Below are 17227 nucleotides of genomic sequence, written 5' to 3'. Positions count from 1 at the left end.
CTAACGTGTGCTGACATTGTGACGAAGGCTAGCACTGAGTTCCCTTTGTTGACAAAAGGCACTTTTTGCCACAAAAACTTAATTTCCGTCTAAACCGTGCAACGGAACGTAAATAAAAATACAAGCAACTCAATCTCTACCAAGACGAAACTTTTGACATCAACGTTGTCTATGTAGTCCAATTATTGACGGATCCTTAGGGGGGCAAAAAAATAAAAAAAAATAAGAAGAAGATATATGTGAGAGAACAATGGTTGTGCTCGCCGAAGGCGTGAGCACACCCAATAATACAAATAAAGTTGTTTGGTTTAATGAACCAGCCTGCTGATGTGTTAATGTGTGGGTGATGCTTCATTAGAACAGTGGCATCTGTAAATGGTTATTTATTGGATAGTTGGCGCAACAGGAGATAAATACACCAGGAACAGAATGTTACCTGAATAATTGCTACTTTGTGAACACTGCTCTTAAAACTTCTCGTAAATATCTGCTTAGTGAACATGGTCGCCCCCCCTTCTCTCCAGAAACAACACAAGAGTGAAGGTTAGGAGGGAACGTCCTGCATGCAGACGGCCAGCAGGCTCACAGGACACAGCTAGGAAACGTACACAGATCCCTGTCCCCCAGGGTGTGGTGAGAGTTTGGAAGCAAAGCCTCATCCAGGCGACGCTCGAGGACATGAAGCCACATACTGCTCCAGCGTAGCTCTTGGTGACATCTGACCATAACGCAACAAGCCCTCAGCTGAAACACCAGGAGTTCTGAGGACGATTCATGTGAGGTGATGGTGGTCAGTCCACTAGATGGACAACCGTGAGCAAACTGAGTGTTCAGATTATGGATGTGGTGGTCATCGGAACTTTCTTTCTTTGGAGGCTTTTCACACAAACCACAACTCACCACAATAAACGTTGCTTTTGGTGTTTATTGAATATCCCACTAGTCTTGTCCCTGTGCTGGCTGACAGGGCACCCAGGACCAGAGCACACCACAGGGGGGTCTGTCAGGGGCCTCCAGCGAGGGGCTCCCTACCTCCCTCAGCTAGCTGGCTCCTTTAGAGGACACAGCAGAGTCCTTGGGGTAGTGTGTGTGCGTGCAGAGAAGTGGGAGAGAGAGAGAGAGAGCGAGAAAGGGAGACAGGGAATGGAGAGGGAGGTATGATGGATTACACTGTCCCAGGGGAAGAACAGGGCGTCTCCAACCTCAAACCTGAAGGCTGCCAACATCTCACCCGCCTCCCTTCCCCCTCCTCAGGTACTGTATACAGAGAGGAGAGGAAGGGAACACCCTTATTTGATTATTATTAACACCAGGACAGGAATGCATCAGGATGTTGAAGGTGTCGTCTCGTTGCCTTGGTGACCCGCATCCTTCCTCTGCAGCCCAGTAAACTGACAGCCCCGCCCTCTCTCCTCCTCCCATCGCCACGACAGGGGTCAGGGGTCAGAGAAGCAAGCGTGTGTGTGTGTGTGTGTGGGGAAGGGGCAGTCAGGGCGTCTCAGAGCTTCCTGACTGTGCAGTTGATGAATGCAGCGCTGGGGGAACACAGTGTTTGGGGCAGAAGTTGACACACTGTGCTTCCCCCCCACCAAGTCCAGGAGGCCCTGTGGGTGTGTAACGATGACTCAGCTGAACATGGTACTTCCTTTATTCATTTCCTCCTCCCCCCCACCTCCTCACTTGCACGACCTCTTCTCCGACTAATAATAACCTAATAAAGCTTTAATAATGGGAGGATTAACTCTGCTGGGTCTGTGTGGACAGGGTGACAGAGCAGAGACATGTCTACTGGTCATCTGAACACCAGGGACATGTCTACTGGTCAGCTGAACACCAGGGACATGTCTACTGGTCAGCTAAACACCAGGGACATGTCTACTGGTCAGCTGAACACCAGGGACATGTCTACTGGTCAGCTGAACACCAGGGACATGTCTACTGGTCAACTGGTCCTATCACACGAGCATCATCTGCTTTTAGTTGAGTTGATCACCTGACCTCCTGCACTTGATACTAGAACCTGCTGCCGGCTACTAGGAACTATTTGGGCTGAAGTGTGTGTGAGGGCAGAGGTGTGTGTGATCTCACCACGTCACTGGCGCTGGAGAAGTCGTTGTTAAGCAGACTCTCCAGGGCCATCCAGCGGACCGGCCGGTTCTCGTTGTCCCCCAGGCAGTGGTAGTCTGAGGGGAACAGGTCCCGTGCCAGGGCGTTGTCTGTGATCTTCACCTGCATGCTGTCGTCGATGCTGCAGGGGACAACAGCAGCACGTCATCAGTATGCTGTACTGCTGTCTGACAGCAGCTGCTTCAGGATGGAGATCATTAGATGGAACCAGATCTGTCTGGTTTATCAACAACACACACCCCCAGTGTGGAGCAGAGTACTCACACTCACACACACGCCCCCAGTGTGGAGCAGAGTACTCACACACACACACACACCCAGTGTGGAGCAGAGTACTCACACACACACACACACACAGTACTCACACACAGTTCCGTGCGGCCAGGTCCTTGTGGATGACCTCTCTACGGGCGAGGTAGCTCATCCCACAGGAGATCTGGATGGCCATGTGGACCAGGTCCTGCTGGGAGATAGCCTGACACACACACAGGAGAGCATGAGGGATTGGCAGACAGGACAGTGAAGGGACTCCACTTCAGTGAAGGGACACCACTTATTGATTCTAGAGCGGGAGAGTTGGGGAGGAGGGGGATCTATGAAACACTCCAATCTCTGTCATAATAATAATAATACGTTCTCAAGGAAAAAGGACTCAAGTTGCATTAATGAAACCCTTCTGATCTGACAGCCAGGTGTCTGGTGTGGAGGCTGTCTGGGACAGAACAGCAGCCAGGTGGAACAGGACCAGGGACACACAAGGTCCAGGGAGCAAGCTTCTGTCTCACCCCCTCCTGTCTCACCCCCTCCTGTCTCACCCCCTCCTGTCTCACCCCCTCCTGTCTCACCCCCTCCTGTCTCACCCTCACACCTGGAGAGACAGAGGAACAGGAGGGTTGTCCTTTCTCTGAAATCCAGTTGTTTGAGAAGTTGTTCCTGTGCCAGACAGTAATGCCATGTTCTGCCTATACTTCCCAGGCACTCTGCCCACCTGCTAATGGTATACCACTGATTTACGACCGCCTGTTTATTGCAACATCGTAAAAAAACACAAACAAAACCTTTATGAGTATGTCTCTGTCAGGTTCTAAAGTATATAATAACATGACTTGGGATTCAAAAGGAGGGGTGTTCCCTGAAACTTGACTGAAAAAGGGTTTCTTCACTGCGACCGATCGGCAAGCTTCGTCTTGCGATGAGAATGTGAGACTTGTGTTTCTCCTCAGTCCTGCTCCGATCCTCCATGGGGCTGGGGAGGGAGAGCCTGAAGGCTGATTGGCTGGATCTCCAGTAGGGTTCCTCCAGAGAGCCAAGTGGATCAAAGCAACCCTGAGGTTAGTCTGCACAAAAGCCTGCCTGTCTTTCTGTAGCACAGAGAGTCCCTGCCTTAAGCCGGAGCTTATAGAGACTTCGTTAAACCCACCCGATAATCACACTTCTGAAGGATGCGTTTATTTGCTGTCAATGGATGCCTACTGCTGTAAAACAGAAATTGTTCCATATAAAAAAAATGAACGAGTCTTTGTTTAAGATGTTGCATATAGATTTAGAGCACTGAGATTCTTGGCGAGCCGACACAAGCACTGAATGGTGTGTTAGTGTGTTATAACTTGACACAAAACAATTACTGCTCTGCAGTACTGAAAAAGTGGAGGATCCTGATGTGATCTGTTGGGCAAGGGTGGAGGTTAGGACAGGTGTTGGAGCTCAGGTTAGGACAGGTGGGTTGTCAAGGTTACCTGTGGGTTGTTAGGTGACCACCTATGTGTTGTAAAGGTTACCTGTGGGTTGTCAAGGTTACCTGTGGGTTGTTAGGTGACCACCTATGTGTTGTAAAGGTTACCTGTGGGTTGTTGGCCTCGGCCAGCTTGCACTGGCGCAGGAACAGCTTGAGGTTGCCCCAGTTCATGAAGGGTAGCAGCACCAGGGGCGCCTCACCCTCCTCAGTGCACACCTGACAGATGGGCAGCAAGTTCCTGCAGACACACACACACACACTGCTGTACACACACACTGCTGTACACACACACTGCTGTACACACACACTGCTGTACACACACTGCTGTACACACACTGAAAGAGGGTGTGTGTGAGTGAATGAGTAAGTGAGTGAGTGATACACTGAGGACCCTGCATGGCATCACAGGCACACTGCATTACACACTGCATAGCTGCATTACTGCAACAAGTCACCGCCCGCAAACATGACACACAGCTGACAACTTGTGTGTGTGTGGGGGTGTGTCTAGGACATGTGTAGCGCAAACAGGGAAAACATTTCCTGTGCTTTGGTTTCGTATTCATGTGGACCCAGTCTGACGTTCACACTTCTCAGTGTGATGTTCACACCTCTCACAGTGTGATCTGACATTGTCTGTCGTGTGCTAAACAGTCTGACACATGGGGGAGGGGGTCAGTCTAAAGTAGAGGTCACTTAGAGGAACGACCACTAATCCCCCCAAGACCTGGCAGTGGTGGGTAAGAATATGATCACTCAGAACTACACTGTTGCAAAATCATAACAGCGATGTCACGAAATGTTATGATTAGCCTGAGAAGATGATGTCTTCTCAATGTCTTTTTCAATGTTGTGAAAACAAAGAAGGTTTCAACACTAGTGCCTCTGCTCTAGGGATCAGTGGGGTGACTCACCTGTGGAGGCAGGAGGCAGGGTGTGGAGGCAGGGTGACTCACCTGTGGTGGCAGGAGGCAGGGTGACTCACCTGTGGAGGCAGGGTGACTCACCTGTGGAGGCAGGAGGCAGGGTGTGGAGGCAGGGTGACTCACCTGTGGTGGCAGGAGGCAGGGTGTGGTGGCAGGAGGCAGGGTGACTCACCTGTGGAGGCAGGAGGCAGGGTGTGGAGGTAGGAGGCAGGGTGACTAACCTGTGGAGGCAGGAGGCAGGGTGTGGAGGCAGGAGGCAGGGTGACTCACCTGTGGTGGCAGGAGGCAGGGTGTGGAGGCAGGGTGACTCACCTGTGGAGGCAGGAGGCAGGGTGTGGAGGCAGGAGGCAGGGTGACTCACCTGTGGAGGCAGGAGGCAGGGTGTGGAGGCAGGAGGCAGGGTGACTCACCTGTGGTGGAGGCCACGCAGCTTGCAGCTCTCTGTCAACATCATGGTGAGCTGCACCTCCGAGGCATGATCTGAGGAACACAGGAAGAGTTAGAGGAACAGCAACACAGGCAGCAGGACAGCTACAGTCATCCCCGCTCGACCACAACCCTGACCCTGAGGTTCCTGTGGACCAGCCCTGAGTGGAGTGGAGAGGTCAAGAGGTCACATCTCTCCACACTAACATCTTCTCTGACTGGAAACCCTGACTCCTGCCATGCTCTCAGAACGGCGGCGATAAGCTCTGTCAGCAGCCCTCGCCGTCGCTCAGCGCTTATGGGAACCCAGTATCACTTCCTGCCCAGGGCCTAGCGAACAGGAAGTGGAGAACTTGACATGGCCGAGGCAATGCATGAATGCATTGTTCCCTGCCTGGCACCTCGCCCCTGGCACCTCGCCCCCGCCCTGGGTAAACATGAGTGGCCGCAGGTTCAAAGGTCAGCTGGCTCGGGCATCGCTGGACTGACCGGCGGCCATGAGGACAAGCTGCTCCTGTACCTTCTGTTCCCACAGAAAACGTCAACCCTGACAACCCTCCCTGACAACGCTCCCTGACAACGCTCCCCAACGCTCCCCGACAACCTGTTCATGCTCCAAGCGTACGGTAGGTTGCCTGCGAATAGGGAGAGGGAAATCTATCGCTGTAACCTTTGAGCACAGGGGGATTTAGTGTGCACCTGATGACAGCTATTCTGCCGAGGAAGCGTTGCATGGTGAGATGAGAGGATGGATAGCTTACCTTTCACCGTCTTCACAAAGACCGGCTTCTCCTTGCAGGGGTCTCTCTCGTCCAGGAGCACTCCGTGGAAGATCCGCCCAAACGTCCCTGAGACAGAGCAGGTTAATTTTCTTTAAGAGGAAAAGGGCAAGAGGGCGGAAGACAGTTCCTCGTTCACAGAATACGTCTTGCGTGGCGTCACACTGACGGGAACTACGGCAGACAGCTTTCTCTGAAGCAGAGAAGGGGGTTTCACAAAGGAGAAGTTGTAACTCCTCAGAGGTGGTAAAACACAGACCGGCCCTCGACTCCAACCCACTCAATACAGTTTTTCTTTCTTCTGTAGTCTTGCTGTCACCATGAACAACCACGGCTTCAAATCTTGAGGAAATTGTGTGACTCACTTGACCGTAGACCTTGTCCTACAGTGACAAGAAAAGCTGAAGCTCTCTGTGTCTGTTATGGGACGAGCTGAAAGCTGAAGCTCTCTGTGTCTGTTATGGGACGAGCTGAAAGCTGAAGCTCTCTGTGTCTGTTATGGGACGAGCTGAAAGCTGAAGCTCTCTGTGTCTGTTATGGGACGAGCTGAAAGCTGAAGCTCTCTGTGTCTGTTATGGGACGAGCTGAAAGCTGAAGCTCTCCGTGTCTGTTATGGGACGAGCTGAAAGCTGAAGCTCTCTGTGTCTGTTATGGGACGAGCTGAAAGCTGAAGCTCTCTGTGTCTGTTATGGGACGAGCTGAAAGCTGAAGCTCTCTGTGTCTGTTATGGGACGAGCTGAAAGCTGAAGCTCTCTGTGTTATGGGGGGGATAAGTGTGTAGCATGTAAGCTGAGGCCTTATCACAGTGGCCTGGGTTCGAATCCGGCCTCTGTCTCTCTCTGTCTCTCTCTGTCTCTCTCCGTCTCTCTCCGTCTCTCTCCGTCTCTCTCCGTCTCTCTCCGTCTCTCTCCGTCTCTCTCCGTCTCTCTCTCTCACACCTCCATCAGAGAGCGAGAGAGAGAGTCATTGAGGTGTGAGGTAACTTTGTGGTAAAACAAATGTAGGAGGTGTTCCAGTTGCTTTGGCAAAAACAACTCTCCTTGCACAAGGCCCAGCTGATAAGGTGAGGCCTGCAGCTCAGGTTCAGGATCCTAACTGTTAGCCAGAGCACAGCACAGATCCCTCTCACAACAAGCATGACGCGACTCTCTGCTGACTGCTACAGTACAGGGACACAACATGTTACTCATTCATCATTTACACTCTAACCAAACACTGACAATGAGTTGTGACTGAGGAATAGAAGGGCTGGGGTTGGGGACAGAACCAGAGCAGGATTGAACAAGCGCTCTGAAACCAAAAGGAACATCCTGTTTTCCATAGAGCCAGTGACCGGAGCAGAGGCAACTGGGGGGCGAGGAGGAAGAGAGGAGGAGGAGAGGAGGAGGAGGGGAGAGGAGGAGGAGGGGCGAGGAGGAGGAGGGGAGAGGAGGAGGAGGGGAGAGGAGGAGGAGGGGAGAGGAGGAGGAGGGGCGAGGAGGAGGAGGGGAGAGGAGGAGGGGGGAGGAGGAGGGGGGAGCTGGAGGTGGAGAGAAGGAGGGGGGAGCTGGAGGTGGAGAGAAGGAGAGGGCAGACAAAGAGGAGAGGAGCGGAGGACAGAGGGGACTGGGGCCAGCATTTGCTGAGGAGCGTGAGAGTGGAGAAAGGCGATTACTGCAGCAGCCCGTTGTGTCAACACTTCCTCTACAGGCAACCAGACAGGGGGGAGAGGAGGGGAGGCGAGAGGGAGGCCTGGAGGGAGAGAGGAGGGGAGGCGAGAGGGAGGCCTGGAGGGAGAGAGGAGGGGAGGCGAGAGGGAGGCCTGGAGGGAGAGAGGAGGGGAGGCGAGAGGGAGGCCTGGAGGGAGAGAGGAGGGGAGGCGAGAGGGAGGCCTGGAGGGAGAGAGGAGGGGAGGCGAGAGGGAGGCCTGGAGGGAGAGAGGAGGGGAGGCGAGAGGGAGGCCTGGAGGGAGAGAGGAGGGGAGGCGAGAGGGAGGCCTGGAGGGAGAGAGGAGGGGAGGCGAGAGGGAGGCCTGGAGGGAGAGAGGAGGGGAGGCGAGAGGGAGGCCTGGAGGGAGAGAAGAGGGGAGGCGAGAGGGAGGCCTGGAGGGAGAGAGGAGGGGAGGCGAGAGGGAGGCCTGGAGGGAGAGAGGAGGGAAGCCAAAGGGGAGAGAAGGAGGCATGGGGGGAGAGATGGTAAGAGAGGACCATCTCCTTGACCTGTGTTCCCTAATGCTGCCCTCTCCTTCAGTCACAGGACAGGAGCGTGAGCTGCCGTCAGTACAGCAGGCTGGACAAGGCTGACCTCTGGCTGCTATGACCACTGCCCAGCCAAGCCTGGATGGGCCTGGCAGGAACACAGGCTGTAATGCTGCTCACATCAGACGTCACACACTTACACATCCTACAAGCTGTGTGTGTGGAGGGAATGTAGTTCCGTGGAATGAAATTGGACACTCTGTTCTGTGAAATCGTTTACAAAACGTCCAGACCACAGGGGTGATAAATACTGTTCTTGCTCCAATATAACTACTTAGGAAACTAAGTTTAGAGGCAAACCTGTGTGTGTATGTTCTAGATGTGTGTGTGTGTTCTAGATGTGTGTGTCCTAGATGTGTGTGTGTGTTCTAGGTGTGAGTGTGTGTTCTAGGTGTGTGTTCTAGGTGTGTGTTCTAGATGTGTGTGTGTTCTAGGTGTGAGTGTGTGTTCTAGGTGTGTGTTCTAGATGTGTGGGTGTGTGTGTTCTAGGTGTGTGTGTGTGTTTGTGTTCTAGATGTGTGTGTGTTCTAGATGTGTGTGTGTTCTAGGTGTGAGTGTGTGTTCTAGGTGTGTGTTCTAGATGTGTGTGTGTTCTAGGTGTGTGTGTGTGTTTGTGTTCTAGATGTGTGTGTGTTCTAGATGTGTGTGTGTTCTAGGTGTGAGTGTGTGTTCTAGGTGTGTGTTCTAGATGTGTGTGTGTTCTAGGTGTGTGTGTGTGTGTGTGTTCTAGATGTGAGTGTGTGTTCTAGGTGTGTGTTCTAGGTGTGTGCGTGTGTGTTCTAGATGTGTGTGTGTTCTAGATGTGTGTTGAGCAGTACCTTCATGCAGGACATCCCGTAGTGTGACCCTCTCCCTGGAGATGGCGATGTCTTTGACCTTGGCCTTAGCTTCCATCAAGGTCACGCTCCTCAGGTCGTTCTTCTCGATGCGGAGAGACGGGTAGCCTGACACACACACACACACACAGTTAGCCACACTCATTCTCTACAACTTCTTCAGAAGTGTTTAACAAAACAAACAAGACAACATATAACAGACATCATTCCATGTGTGTTAGAGAGCGGGCTCGGGAGAGCGGTGTTTGGGAGAGCGGTGTTTGGGAGGGCTGTGTTTGGGAGAGCGGTGTTTGGGAGAGCTGTGTTTGGGAGAGCGATGTTTGGGAGAGCGGTGTTTGGGAGAGCGGTGTTTGGGAGAGCTGTGTTTGGGAGAGCTGTGTTTCGGAGAGCGGTGTTTGGGAGAGCGGGGTTTGGGAGAGCTGTGTTTGGGAGAGCGGTGTTTGGGAGAGCGGGGTTTGGGAGAGCGATGTTTGGGAGAGCGATGTTTGGGAGAGCTGTGTTTCGGAGAGCGGTGTTTGGGAGAGCGGGGTTTGGGAGAGCTGTGTTTGGGAGAGCGGGGTTTGGGAGAGCGGTGTTTGGGAGAGCGGTGTTTGGGAGAGCGGTGTTTGGGAGAGCGGTGTTTCGGAGAGCGGTGTTTGGGAGAGCGGGGTTTGGGAGAGCTGTGTTTGGGAGAGCGGTGTTTCGGAGAGCGGTGTTTGGGAGAGCGGTGTTTGGGAGAGCGGTGTTTGGGAGAGCGGTGTTTGGGAGAGCTGTGTTTGGGAGAGCGGTGTTTGGGAGAGCGGGGTTTGGGAGAGCGATGTTTGGGAGAACGATGTTTGGGAGAGCGGTGTGTGAGTCATGGTGTGTTGAAGCCAGGCTGCTGTTTGTCTCAGGTTCAGACGCCTGCACACCTCTCTCTCGCAGGAGGAACACATGGTGTTCTGGTATGCAGTGTTGCATACCAGAACAAGGACATAAACCCCCCGCAACACAGATTACCATGCTAGGTAAACATGAACCTCTTTATATAAACACAGTTAGTGTGTGTATTCACAATATGTCTATTCACAATATGTCAGTAGGAAAGACAGAACATGCTGTCCGATCATCTCTCCCTCCTCCCTCCTTCTCAGAACCATCTTAACTTTCCTTAGAGTTTCCCTCTGACACACAGTAGCTTGACATCATAACCTTTCATCCTTTTGTCTGTGATATTGAGGGTCGTGGTTAAAATATTCAGCTCACTGTTGCCCCCTAGAGGACCGACTGAAGATCTGTAATCGCAAACACAGCCATGCAAATCTCATACTGATCAAACTAATTCACACCCAGGACACTACATCCAAAGCTCACCACTGTTAGCCAAAGAACAGGAAATATATCTTCTTAAATGTTGCAACGGGGGATGTAATTAGAATATAGGACAGGTCAGAGTTTACACCAGACACACTGAGGAACAAGATATGGACAGAGATAATGGGTATGGTTTAGCAAAGGAGACACAGGTGAAAGATGAGGGATTCTAAGTTTTAGAGGGATGTTGATAATATATGAATTTAGCTGCAGTTTGTATCTAAAACTATTTACAGAATGGGGCATGGGGTGGGCTGCAGTACTGAGGCCTTACTGCAGAGGCCCAGGCCAGGCTGTATATCCTCACCTTTCTGCCTCTCCTGCTCTTTCTGTCCTTCTAAATACTGTCACCATCACAAGACAGAGAGAGAGAGAGAGAGAGAGAGAGAGAGAGAGAGAGAGAGAGAGAGAGAGAGAGAGAAGGGTGAGAGAGATGAGAGACGGAGAAAGAGATAGAGAAGAGAGAGAGATAGAGAAGAGAGAGATGAGAGAGAGATAGAGAAGAGAGAGAGATAGAGAAGAGAGAGATGAGAGAGAGAGGGATGAGAGAAAGATGAGAGAGATAACGTTAAAGAAGAGAGACATGAGAGAGAGAGAGAGGAGAGAGAGATGAGAGAGAGAGGGATGAGAGAAAGATGAGAGAGATAACGTTAAAGAAGAGAGACATGAGAGATATAGATAGAGGAGAGAGATATAGATATAGAAGAGAGATGAGAGAGAGAGAACAGAGAGAGATGACAGAGATAGAGAAGAGAGAGAGATGAGACTGATACAGAGCACTTAAAGCAGCCTTGGTCAGAAGGAGGGCTGTGTCAGGCCTGGGGCCTGCTGGACAGGAGGGGAACTTACTTCTGGGTTCGTGATCCCCGGAGCTGGGGAAGGAGGAGGATGCGGCTGCAAGCTGGAGCATGGGAGCAGAACCAGGGTGGTGGTCTGATGGTGAGAGGACGGGGGGAGGAGAGGTGGAGGAGGGAGGGGGGAGGAGAGGTGGAGGAGGGAGGGGGGAGGAGAGGTGGAGGAGGGAGGGGGGAGGAGGAGGAGGGAGGGGGGAGGAGAGGTGGAGGAGGGAGGGGGGAGGAGGGAGGGGGGAGGAGAGGTGGAGGAGGGAGGGGGGAGGAGAGGTGGAGGAGGGAGGAGAGGTGGAGGGAGGGGGGAGGAGGGGAGGGAGGGGGGGAGGAGAGGTGGAGGGAGGGGGGAGGAGGAGGGGAGGGAGGGAGGGGGGGAGAAGAGGTGGAGGAGTGGGGAGGAGGAGGGGGGACGGGGGGAGGAGGAGGGGGGACGGGGGGAGGAGGAGGGGGGACGGGGGGAGGAGAGGTGGAGGGAGGAGGAGGGGGGGAGCAGAGGTGGAGGAGGGAGGGGGGAGGAGGAGGGGAGGAGGAGGGGAGGAGAGGATGAAGGGGGAGAAGAGGGAGAGGAGATGAAGGGAAGGTGGGAGGGAGGGGTGGAGAGCGTGAGAAAGAGGTGCTTCAATGGATAGTTCACCAGAACAACAAGCTGCCTGCCCGGAGGTGTGTGGACAACGTGCTTCAGAATTGGACTGCAGATCAAGATGTACCAGGTTAAAATCCCCCCCTGTACCTCGCTTAATATGTTATTATTATGTGCTACGGTAGTACCATGCACTGCATTCTGGGTATTTTATGACGAGGGGCGGCTGGTCCTCTGGGTGAACTAAACGTCAGGCTGGTGGACTACAAGACCCACAAGACACGGAGGGGGGAGCAGACACACTACAGAAACAGGCTGGGGCGTGAGGCGGGTGACGGCCACTAGATGGCGCTGGCGTGGAATGAAGCGCCCTCTCAGGAGAGAGAGCATGAAGAAGTGGAATGTGGAGGGAAATGGTAAAAACAGCTTGACCTTGTTTATGTAAGCTTATTTAAAGCCTTGCTTATTTTAAACTTTGACTTGACAGTACGGTCTTGTAAGATTTACTGCAAGTTGAAGGCTACCATCTCACACACACTCCAACACTGACCTCCACAGGAGGATCAAGATTATTACAGTTGGCCCTCATACCAAGAGCTTTTAGCATCAGAAAAGAAACACTGTCATACATGGCCACACACAAGATTCATGATTGTTATTATAAAAAAAGACTATAAATGACCTTCTGGTAGAAACATCTTTCTCATGTCTGTCTCATAACACAGACAGGCAAACTGACAGCCACACACACACACACACACCGAGCGGGGAGCAGGACACTGCCCCAGGAACTACATCCTGTTTATAGCGACCTTCTGATTCCTGTTAGGCTAATTAGATCCCCCACAGCCACTTATCCAGCACAGCCCTGGAATGCTCATCAGGGACTGAGGAGAAACAGGAAGGAAGACAAGATGGAACTCATGTTCACAACCTGACCAGTGTCCAGCAGTAGGCTAAACACACCTCCTGTTTCACTGTGTGTGTGAGACTGTGTGTGTGTGTGTGTGTGAGCAGCGTACTGGTGACGGGCGTGATGTTGTTGGGTGTGTCGGCCCTCAGGTACTGGGTGGTCTGGGTGGAGGGCTGGGACACGCCCTGGGAGCTGCCACTGTCACTCACACTGGAGGAGAGGAGAGGGGAAGAGGAGAGGAGAGGAGGAGAGGGGAGGAGGAGAGGGGAGGGGAGAGGAGGAGGAGGAGAGGGGAGGGGAGGAGGAGAGGGGAGGAGAGGGGGGGAGGAGGAGAGAGGGGAGGAGGAGAGGGGAGGAGAAGAGGGGAGGGGAGAGGAGGAGGAGAGGAGGAGAGGGGAGGAGGAGAGGGGAGGAGGAGAGGGGAGGAGGAGAAGGGAGAGGGGAGGAGGAGAGGGGAGGGGAGGAGGAGAGGGGAGAGGGGAGGAGGAGAGGGGAGGAGGAGAGGAGGAGAGGGGAGGAGGAGAGGGGAGGAGGAGAGGGGAGGAGAGGGGGGGAGGAGGAGAGAGGGAGAGGGGAGGAGGAGAGGGGAGGAGAAGAGGGGAGGAGAAGAGGGGAGGAGAAGAGGGGAGGGGGAGAGGGGAGAGGGGAGAGGAGGAGAGGAGAGTGGAGGAGGGGAGAGGAGGAGAGGAGAGAATGGGAGGACAGGAGGAGAGAGTAAAGAGAGAGATAAAAAGATTGTTTTGATCAATACAGGTAAAAATAATGAATCACCTGCCTTCAAACAGTTCTACCAATCTGGCGTTATAATATTTATCAGACACATCTCCAACATGTCCTGACCAGCCATCCTGACTGTTAGCAGCATCAAACCCAGCAATGAGCCAGTTCTCCCTGTGCTTCTTAGCTTCAGGCCCCAAGATCAGCCCTGCTTCCCAAAGGAGCTCACACAAGCAGCGTGTGATCAAATCAAATCTGATATAATCAACGTCATTAAAGCAACTCAATTTATCTCATATTGCGTTAAACCAAGTCCTGTGAGGGAGAAGGGGGTGTTTGTTCCTGTATGAGAGAAAGGACAAGTGGAGGATTCACAAGCTGACGTGACCCTGGTTAACACCCGGGCTCTGCTGTGTCTCTGTTGGGTAACAGGAGGAGGTAAGAGGCTGAGGATGTGTGTGTCCACGTGGACACGCTAAGGCTCGATCTAAAGTGAGGGCGGTGTGTGTATGAGGTGTGTGTGTGAGATGTGTGAGAGATGTGTGTGTGTGTGTATGTGGTTGAGGTGTGTGAGAGGTGTGTGTGTGTATGTGTGTGAGGGGTGTGTGTGTGTATGTGTGTGAGGTGTGTGAGAGGTGTGTGTGTGTATGTGTGTGAGGTGTGTGTGTGTATGTGTGTGAGGTGTGTGAGAGATGTGTGTGTGTATGTGTGTGAGGTGTGTGAGAGGTGTGTGTGAGGTGTGCGAGAGGTGTGTGTGAGGTGTGTGTGAGAGCAGGCCTCACCTGTCATCCAGCTCCCCTCTCTTCATGCTGTGCAGGTGCAGCATGGCGAGGATGATGGCCACCAGGAAGATGACAGCACAGCAGACGCCCACGCTGATGTAGAACACGCGGGTGGAGGTGGTGGGGGCTGCCACGCCGTCTACTGGGGTCAGGGGGCAGACTGCTACAGTACAGGGTGGACCGCAGGGTGTGTGTGTGTGTGTGTGAATGGATACTCACTCTCTGGTCTCTGGAGGGTCTTGTTGCTGGAGAGAGCAGGAATCTTAGACTCAGGATCGATCCCTGTTGAAGACGGCCAGAAACACACACAGAGGGCCCTCTATCACATCTACTATGACACCAAAATGAATTTGTAATTCATCATCTGTCAAATCTCCCATGGCAGAGCTGTGTTTAAGCAGCATGTGTGTCAGGTCCTGTGTGCCAGGCGCTGTGTGTCAGGTGCTGTGTGTCAGGTCCTGTGTGCCAGGCGCTGTGTGCCAGGCGCTGTGTGTCAGGCCCTGTGTGTCAGGCGCTGTGTGTCAGGCGCTGTGTGTATCAGGCGCTGTGTGCCAGGCGCTGTGTGTCAGGCGCTGTGTGTCAGGCGCTGTGTGTCAGGCGCTGTGTGTCAGGCGCTGTGTGTCAGGCGCTGTGTGTATCAGGCGCTGTGTGTCAGGCGCTGTGTGTCAGGCTTTCTTACTCTTGTAGCACATCTTCCTCCTCCTGAAGGAGAGCAGGGTCACCTGGTCCTCCAGGGACGTCAGATTCAGCTGCACCCTCACCACTGCCTCCCCGTCTACCTTCCCTGAGCAGAACAGGTCCACCCTGAACACTGCGCACACACACACACACACTCACGCACACACACACACACACACACACACCCACACACACACACACACACACACACAAGGGGTGAGGATGAGGATGAGGGGTGCGGGTGAGGAGTGAGGGTGAGGAGGGTGAGGAGTACCTGAGGTGACACGAGGCACCTCTCCCTGGCTGGAGATGTTGCTCTGGGGATGGTTCATGGCTGCAGGGTTCTCCACTAGGAAGCCCAGACGATACTCCACCTGCAGCATAGACACTGGCAATTAACCTGTGTGTGTGTGTGAAGGTGTGTGTGTGTGTGTGTGTGTGAGAGTCTCACCTTGCTCCTGGAGGACCAGGTGAAGTGCAGGCTGTTGGTGTCGCTGGGTACAGGGAGCACGAAGGAGAGGGCGTAGTTATTAACCACGTCATCCCTGACGTAGTACAGCTCTGCATCCAGACCTGCACACACACACACACACACACACACACACACACACACACACACACACACACACACACACACACACACACACACACACACACACACACACACACACAGGTGACACAAAGAACCTTCTGGTTAGGAACTAGAACCATGTGGTTATGAAGCAGAACGGTAGAACTGTGCGATTATGAGGTCTCTCTGTCTGGAGCTGACGGGACCAGTCGCTACTGGAGATACTGAAACATCAGACCTCGACAGACCTGCAAATATCACTCCCATTTCCTATCTGGGGGGAAACTCAGGGCTAACAAAGAGGCTTAAGTGAGGAATGTTTTCCATCAAATACACAAGATCCTCTGGAAGGCATCCTCCTCCACCTCTCAACACATTTTCACAATCCAGTTCTGTTAACACCACTGGGGCAGGGCTGGGGCTGGGGCAGGGCTGGGGCAGGGATGGGGCTGGGGCAGGGATGGGGCTGGGGCAGGGCAGGGGCAGGGCTGGGCCAGGGCAGGGCTGGGCTGGGCTGGGCCAGGGCAGGGCAGGGCTGGGCCGTCAGTCTGGCGTAGCAGAGCTAAGAGATGGGAAAGAATGTTCTCCCTCCCCTCCTCCTGCCCCCCCCCCTCCCTCCCATCCTCTCCCCTCCTCCTCTTCCCACCTCCCCCTCAGGAGGAGTGAGACAGCAGCTGGGAAACCTCCCTCTGCCCTGGGGGTGTGACACCTCCTGAGTTATGGCAGGGCATTTTCATAGCCAGCGCTAAGCTAACCAGCCAACGTTATACTAACCAGCCAGAGCTAAGCTAACCAGCTAGCACTAAGCTAACCAGCGAATGTTGTGCTAACCAGCCAGCTAAAGGGCCATGCCCTCCCCCCCTCCCTCGTCACGGTCCCGAAACAAAAGCAAAAGGCTCATACCTCCAAACAGAGGCACTCATCCAGAAAAAAGAAAACACACACACACACACTCTCAGATTAGTGGTGAAATAATTACCATCCTCAAGCTCAGTTCTGTGTGACTGTCTGCCTGAGGCCACACAGCTTTGATACCAATTAAAACTAGCAGAGAGAGGAAAGAAGGAAAGGTGAAAGAGAGAGAGGGGGGGGAGGAGAGAGAGAGGGGGAGGAGAGAGAGAGAGAGGGCAGGAGAGAAAGAGCGAGAGAGGGAGAGGTGAGAGAGACGAGAAAGAAGAGAGGGAGAGAGAGTCTTTCCCCTCGGGTCCCTTAACCAAACAAACTGGGCCACAGCCTTTTAAAAGCATCCGTTTGAAAGGACTGGCCCACGCAACAGCCCCCAGCCCAGGGAGAGAGAAGGAGCGAGGGGGGGGGGGGGATTGAGAGAGGATGACAGAGAGAGAGGGGGGAGGTAAACAGAGAGAGGAACAGACAGGTAAGAAGAAGGTCTTTGACGAGGGACCTGGGTGCCTCACAGTACAGATTCCTTACACACTAGTTTGGAATAGATGGTTTCAAAAGACTTGTGGTCAACCCAGTGGCTTTTAAAAACCACTCAACCGACAGTTTTCTTGTTTTAATGGCAGACGTTGTCGTGTACAGCTATGCATGCAGGGAGAGGAGGGAGGGAGAGGGAGGGAGAGATGGGGGAGGGAGAGGAGGGAGGGAGAGATGGGGAGGGCTAGCTCCTTCTTTAATGCCTCACAATCCTTTCATGGTTCAGTTGCCTCCACTGTTTACTTCAGGCCAGAAGGAGAGTCCAGCACATGTCCTTGCTGAACTCTGGTCTTAAACAGCTTT

General features: G+C 53.3%; 1 protein-coding gene across 1 annotated transcript in view; it reads right to left on the bottom strand.

Moving 5' to 3' along the window:
* Positions 1-17227, bottom strand: part of ryk (receptor like tyrosine kinase) — a 120742-nt gene that overhangs the window by 3475 nt on the left and 100040 nt on the right. Inside the window, exons 2-13 of the mRNA XM_067229501.1 lie at positions 15368-15489; positions 15191-15290; positions 14918-15049; positions 14458-14520; positions 14239-14380; positions 12849-12949; positions 9049-9174; positions 5976-6062; positions 5199-5268; positions 3968-4100; positions 2493-2602; positions 2089-2248 (exon numbers count right to left, since the gene is read on the bottom strand). Of these exons, the coding sequence (XP_067085602.1) occupies positions 2089-2248; positions 2493-2602; positions 3968-4100; positions 5199-5268; positions 5976-6062; positions 9049-9174; positions 12849-12949; positions 14239-14380; positions 14458-14520; positions 14918-15049; positions 15191-15290; positions 15368-15489 (1346 nt within the window). The remainder of the gene's footprint in view (positions 1-2088; positions 2249-2492; positions 2603-3967; positions 4101-5198; positions 5269-5975; positions 6063-9048; positions 9175-12848; positions 12950-14238; positions 14381-14457; positions 14521-14917; positions 15050-15190; positions 15291-15367; positions 15490-17227) is intronic.

Source organism: Osmerus mordax, chromosome 26 (assembly GCF_038355195.1).
Source record: "Osmerus mordax isolate fOsmMor3 chromosome 26, fOsmMor3.pri, whole genome shotgun sequence".
NCBI classification, from domain to species: domain Eukaryota; kingdom Metazoa; phylum Chordata; class Actinopteri; order Osmeriformes; family Osmeridae; genus Osmerus; species Osmerus mordax.
The sequence above is the reverse complement of the archived record's forward strand: the minus strand, read 5'-3'. Positions and strand labels throughout refer to the sequence as shown.